Source organism: Argentina silus, assembly GCF_951799395.1.
Source record: "Argentina silus genome assembly, chromosome: 14".
Taxonomy (NCBI): domain Eukaryota; kingdom Metazoa; phylum Chordata; class Actinopteri; order Argentiniformes; family Argentinidae; genus Argentina; species Argentina silus.
In genome coordinates this window covers 18,464,194-18,470,290 of record NC_139668.1, presented here as the reverse complement: position 1 = coordinate 18,470,290, position 6,097 = coordinate 18,464,194, and the positions used below count along the sequence as shown (strand labels likewise).

Genomic DNA, 6,097 nt, shown 5'->3' with positions numbered 1-6,097 from the left:
GAAAGGGAGGGAGGGAGAGAGGGAGGGTGAAAGGGATGGAGGGAGTGGGGTAACAAAACCCCTAAATGTCATGAGAGGCGCTGCTAACAAAATCAGTCTCACATATTCTAGGACAGAAGGTTGCTGTTCCCTCACAAATCAAAAGTACTAAATCTAATGTTTTCTAAATCACGCCCTGATTTACACCAACGTTCTCACACAGTGCCTGAGAACAGTCTGTACAGTTACGATGCTACAGCTGGTCCAAGCCTTCACAATTACACAAGAATTCTCATTTTATTAAATTTCCTCTCAGGCTGACAAGGTAAGGCTGAAATATGCACTTGCCCTGACGTTGCTAAAGATCTTCCCAGCTCCGAGCGTACAATAGGCGCTTTGTGAGGAGGAAGTAGCAACCTTTCGTCTGAGGAATGCGAGACATGTGGCTCCAATTCGCTGAGCCCAGACATGTGATCCCATGCAACAATGGCTGCTGACAGTGGACGCGAGGCACCGGGGGTGGGGACTTACTGAGGGTACGAGGCCCAGCTGTCTGGTGACAGGATGGATACAGAGCCCTGACCAACGGGCTCCAGAATCAAACGCTTCCAACAAAATGACAGGTATCTTAGGAAGCCGTGTAACCCATGCCTGACTACCTAACTCATGCAGGGGCACAGACACCTTGGCAGTAGCGGACTGGCCATCTGGAGCACCGGGAGAATTCTGGTGGGCCGGTCGATCGGTGGGCCGCGGGGCCACTAGATGCCCCCCCCCACCCCCCACCGCCCCCCCTTTCCTCGGCTGAAAGTCCAGGGCCGCCTCTGCACCTTAGTCTCACACAGCATTCAGCACACCACTTATAACCACCAACACAGACACAGTGAAAGAAACATCTCAAATGCCTGGCAGCAGCACCTGAAGGCAGGAAGCTGAATCAGCATAAGAGGACAAATGGGAGTTAATAACTTCTAGGCATTACCTTAATGACCTCCGTTTCACTCTTACCCCCCGGCTGGAGCTCATTAACAGCTTCACAGACAGTCAGAGAACAAAGGCCAGCCCACCATGTGGGGGGGGGGGGGGTCAGTGGTCTCCACAGATGCCTGCCCCCCATTGAAACCTCGGCGGACAAGAGGCAGAGGCACATATTGATTGGGGCTGCGTGTCAGACAGGGAGCCCTTCAAAGGGGGGAGTCTATCCAACAGCTGCTGCCCTGCAGGCTCCTCCACATCAATCAGTGCTGAGAGGGAGGAGGGGGGAGGAAGGGGGAGGAGGGGGGAGGAAGGGGGAGGGGAGGGGGCTGTTTGGGGCTAGCGCTGGGCTGGCCTTATCAGCAGGAGCCATTCCCCCCACTGCTATATGACCCGCGGAGATGTGGAGGAAGTGACATGTCCCGAGGTGCTATTTTGTTCCCAGGGCATTGCTTCAGAAGTGCAATAAAATAGACAGCACTCAGGGCGGGACTTAGGGAACAACGGCACTGCATTGGTCTGATTCAGAGACACGAGACATGTCTACATTCCCCCAAAAAACGGACACTGGACTTATTGTGCGTTTTTGTCAAGGGGAAAAAAGCTGTTCAAGTTTCTCAAAATGCGGAGCAGAGAGGCCGCAGGGTCAATCAAAGTCCTCCGCAGCTGGTTTACGGCCGGTCCCCTACACCAACAGACGCCTCACACTTGGCTGTTGTGGTATTCAGTGGCCGGGCAGTGATGGATTGACTGGCTGGTCTGTTGACAATGTCGTGCTCCATGCTCCATGCTCACAGCTCAGGGTGAGGAAGCAGCAGCTGGTTCAGCCCGGCACACAAAGGAGCCCCAGTTAGACTCAGAGGGTTCTCTCAGAGGCTCCACGAGCACTGGGCATCTCAACCATTCAAATTCCTTAGCTCAATGAAATGCAAAACATCTCTACCAAATATCTCTTGTGCTGTGTGGCATGTTATCCACTGGATTCTTCCTCTGAATGCGAGCTCTCTGGGAGTCTGCACCAACCTAATGGTTGGTTGTTGTCCTCCCTCCCCCCCCCCCCCCCCCCCCCCACACACACACATCCTCTCCCCCTCCATCTGTTCAGTGCTCCCCCCATAAAAAGAGAACAGTGCCCAGAAACATGCCCCTCGTAATGAGCAGTGAGCTCAGGTGCGCCTGCAACTTTTGAAAGCCTCGCTGGAGGTGCCAGACGAGGTGGCAGAGTTGACTCCCAGCAGGGTTTCACAGGGCTCTCCTGCACGCACACCGTTCTCAGGCGGGCTCTGCGGCCCCCGAAGCTGAGCAAAGAACAGAGCCGTGCCTCGGGAGGCTCAGGAGACCCAGCAATCAGACTAGTCCCACTACAGTACAGCCCTCCTCCCTCACATCACAGGCCCAGGCAGACAGACCGGGCAGGGGACTGAGGGACAGCCACACTCCAGGCTGGGAGAGGGGGTCTAGAGAGTGGGTAATTACTTCCAGACGCCAGAATGGAGACCCCAGGAGGGTTCAGACTCCCAACACTGGAAAACAATCTCTGGAAGAAGCAGGTACTTACTGATAAAACTACATCAGGGAGTGGATGTGGCTTATGGAGTAGCAGTCAATGCAACACTGATTGCCCGTGTATTGTCTTGTGGAAATTGAAGAAAACTTGTTTCAGTCTTATCAATTGGTTGTTGTTATGGTTTGGTCAGGGAAGTTTTACTCCGTCCATGTCTCAGAAACGAGGGCAAGGGTTAGACCCTTAGAGCGCGGGTCTAGAATATTAGGGCAAAGTACCCATGTCTTTCAGAAATGGTTAACTGGACCATTCCTAGCATTCCAGAGAAGCAGCTTTTCACTGCCATGAAAGAAATCATAACCTAATGTTGTTGATAATCTAATTTGATATGAGTTAAGTGTTCAACAGATGTGTTCCTTCAGACTGAGATAGAAGGGGGTCACTAAAAGTTGGGCACTGCGATTGGCCAACAGGTCCTGACATGTCTCCTACCAGCTACATTCACTTGCTTATCGTTAAAACGAGGGCAACAAGCAATACAAGCAGTTACAAATAAATATTTTAGATGTTACAACATTTTCAAATCCATGCTGGGCAGTATAATTCGTTTAACTTGCATAATACTGTAAATTAATAAACGAAGTCAATATTACCTGATGTATCCCACAAACTGAGTTCAATCCTTTGCGTGTCTATTTCAAAACTTGCGGTGTAATTCTCGAACACCGTGGGCACGTAGTTCTACAAAAGAAGAACAGCTGTATGATGCACGTGCTTTGAAAACAGTGTATCCCACACCCAATATTTAATTGAAAACCAATAATAATAATAATAATAATAATAATGACAATAATGATAACAAAAACAACAATCACAATAGCAATAATAATTATAATAGTAATAATAAAAATGACGAATTATTGTCAACACCATCATAATGATAATCAATATTAAATTCATAATGTAATTTAGTACAATCAACTTTTGATACATGTATCATGCATCCATATGACGAACGCACCTCTGGAAAGCAGTCCTTTGCAAAAACGTGAAGAAGAGCAGTCTTCCCACACTGACTGTCTCCCACAACAACTATTTTGCATTTTACACTCTGACTGGGATCCATCCCGGATTTCAGTGATAATTTCTGAGAAGATCTTCTCTCCTTCATTGATTTTAAGTTAAAGGACAGTCCGGGAGAGCTCCAACTTCCGAGAGTGCTATACGGATGACAGGCGGCAGGCACAGAGAACACTGGAGCAGCTGGTGATAAATCCTTTCCTTCTCAATATTGTACGACCACCACTCCACTAGCACAACTGAGTCCTCTGTCTATGAACGGAGTGGGACATTTGTCGGTTTATATACGAGACCAAGAGCCAATGGCTGTCACTTTCTTCGGAAAGCGGTACGTCCCTCCCATCCAGCTCCCAGCGCCGCGCCGCGCCTGCCTGCCTGCCTGCTGAACGTGCTGCGGAGGGAGTAGGCTGCGGTGGTCGTGTCCTCATGGCGCCCCCCGTCGGACTCAGAGACGCTGCTCAGTGCTCAAATAATGATGGGCCAGTCTGTTCGTCTGTACCGTATCTAAATATTATTATCATTTTGCGAAGGTTGTAGGCTACTGTAGCGCATCTGTCTTTTCCCAAGAAATTCTGGAGAGAGACAGAGAGAAAGAGAGAGGAGAGAGAGAGAGAGAGAGAGAAAGAGAGAGATAGTGAGAGAGAGAGCATAAAAAGCAAAATACGAAACACACAGGAAACAGTTACAGTCACAAGTCACACCAATAAATGTTCTTATAGTGTTAGGGTCGCTATGGTGACAGCACAGTCTGGTCAATCAACTATGTTCAACTCTCGCCAGATTTTAGCTGAGTGCAATGATGGTGGACAGTATAAAGTGCACTTCCCTAGCAGTTAATATCTTATAATTGGGCCCAAATTCTGCTTTAATTTGATTATCAATTTGATTATTGTTTACTGTATCTCCTTGTCATGTGTAGTATATTATTCTGAACTATGACCTGACCATATCCACACAAAACCTCAAGGTGTTACCTATCAAATGGCATCCTGCTTTTGCATCTGATCATCATACTTTTAATGTTATAAGCAGTTTAGTTTGGGTCTGGTTTTTAGGTGGAAAATTAGTCAAATAGGGCATTCATCTTAGTGTGTCTGAGTGTCTGTCTGGTGGGATTCCCTTCTGTTGCGTGGGTGTCCTGCCCTGAGGACAGGCTGCCAGGCAGAACCGGACCATCGCACACCACGCAGTGATGATGGAGACTAGTCACCAGGGGGGAGACATACTGTAGGCTTACAGTAGATAGGTAGGGACACGTCACGAACCAGCAGCATCCATGCTAGATGCTACAGTATATTGACATTTACTGTAAATCGCCACGGCAAGTGGACTGTTCCACAGTGTGACTATAACAAAATCCCCCAGTTACTAATCTGATTGATGAATAGCCATACGTAATCAGATTTAAGGAGTACACTGAGGTGTCTAATCCATACTGTCCGTGTAAGCGCCGTTGTTGATCGATACAGTGTTGCCCTCCTCCTAATTGACATTCTGGAACCTAAAATATGGAGGTGTGTATCCCCCAAACGCAACACACACCGTGAGTAGGTCAATACACTGGGCTAGGATGTGATGAATGCTCTGCATTATGGCATGGTAAATCACAGTGGGGTGTGTGTGTGTGTGTGTGTGTGTGTGTGTGTGTGTGTGTGTGTGTGTGTGTCGCTTACTGAATACATTTTTCTAAACCGTAGGCTCTAAATAGTATGTAGTTTGGTTAGTGTGTAGTAGATACTTAGTAACAGTAGGCAGTCTAAGTGTTTTGAGGATCACTGTACCCTAACACAGCCTGTTGCCCTACAGTAATCTCTGTCCAGATGCATCCATATCAGGGAAGCGTTGACATTTACCTCTGGCACAAACACAACACACATTTCTCTCAGTTTGGAGGGTTTCCATTGGTTTATAATCATTGTGGGACCACAGGACTGTAGCGAACGGCGGGGTAGAGCAGCTTGCCCTAAGCGGGTATCGAACTCACAATCTTCCGCTTCCAAACCGGCCGCGCTACCTACGACACCAAGAGAGTTAACTCCTCCAACAACACCAAGAGAGTTAACTCCTCCTACAACACCAAGAGAGTTAACTCCTCCAACAACACCAAGAGAGTTAACTCCTCCTACAACACCAAGAGAGTTAACTCCTCCTACAACACCAAGAGAGTTAACTCCTCCTACGACACCAAGAGAGTTAACTCCTCCTACGACACCAAGAGAGTTAACTCCTCCTACAACACCAAGAGAGTTAACTCCTCCTACGACACCAAGAGAGTTAACTCCTCCTACAACACCAAGAGAGTTAACTCCTCCAACAACACCAAGAGAGTTAACTCCTCCTACAACACCAAGAGAGTTAACTCCTCCTACGACACCAAGAGAGTTAACTCCTCCTACAACACCAAGAGAGTTAACTCCTCCTACGACACCAAGAGAGTTAACTCCTCCTACGACACCAAGAGAGTTAACTCCTCCTACAACACCAAGAGAGTTAACTCCCTTGGCGGAGCTGCTAACGGGCCGTACACAAGGTCGTTACAGGACAATACACCTGTAGACA

The 6,097-nt window shown here is 48.2% G+C and overlaps 1 protein-coding gene across 1 annotated transcript in view; it reads right to left on the bottom strand.

Moving 5' to 3' along the window:
* The window catches only part of rnd3a (Rho family GTPase 3a), a gene marked incomplete at its 5' end in the record, with an annotated part of 7,277 nt that extends 3,648 nt beyond the window's left edge, over positions 1 to 3,629 (bottom strand). The window contains 2 exons of the mRNA XM_083684957.1: positions 3,112 to 3,199; positions 3,480 to 3,629. Coding sequence (XP_083541083.1) covers positions 3,112 to 3,199; positions 3,480 to 3,629 — 238 coding nt within the window. The remainder of the gene's footprint in view (positions 1 to 3,111; positions 3,200 to 3,479) is intronic.
* Positions 3,630 to 6,097: the final 2,468 nt, after the last annotated feature.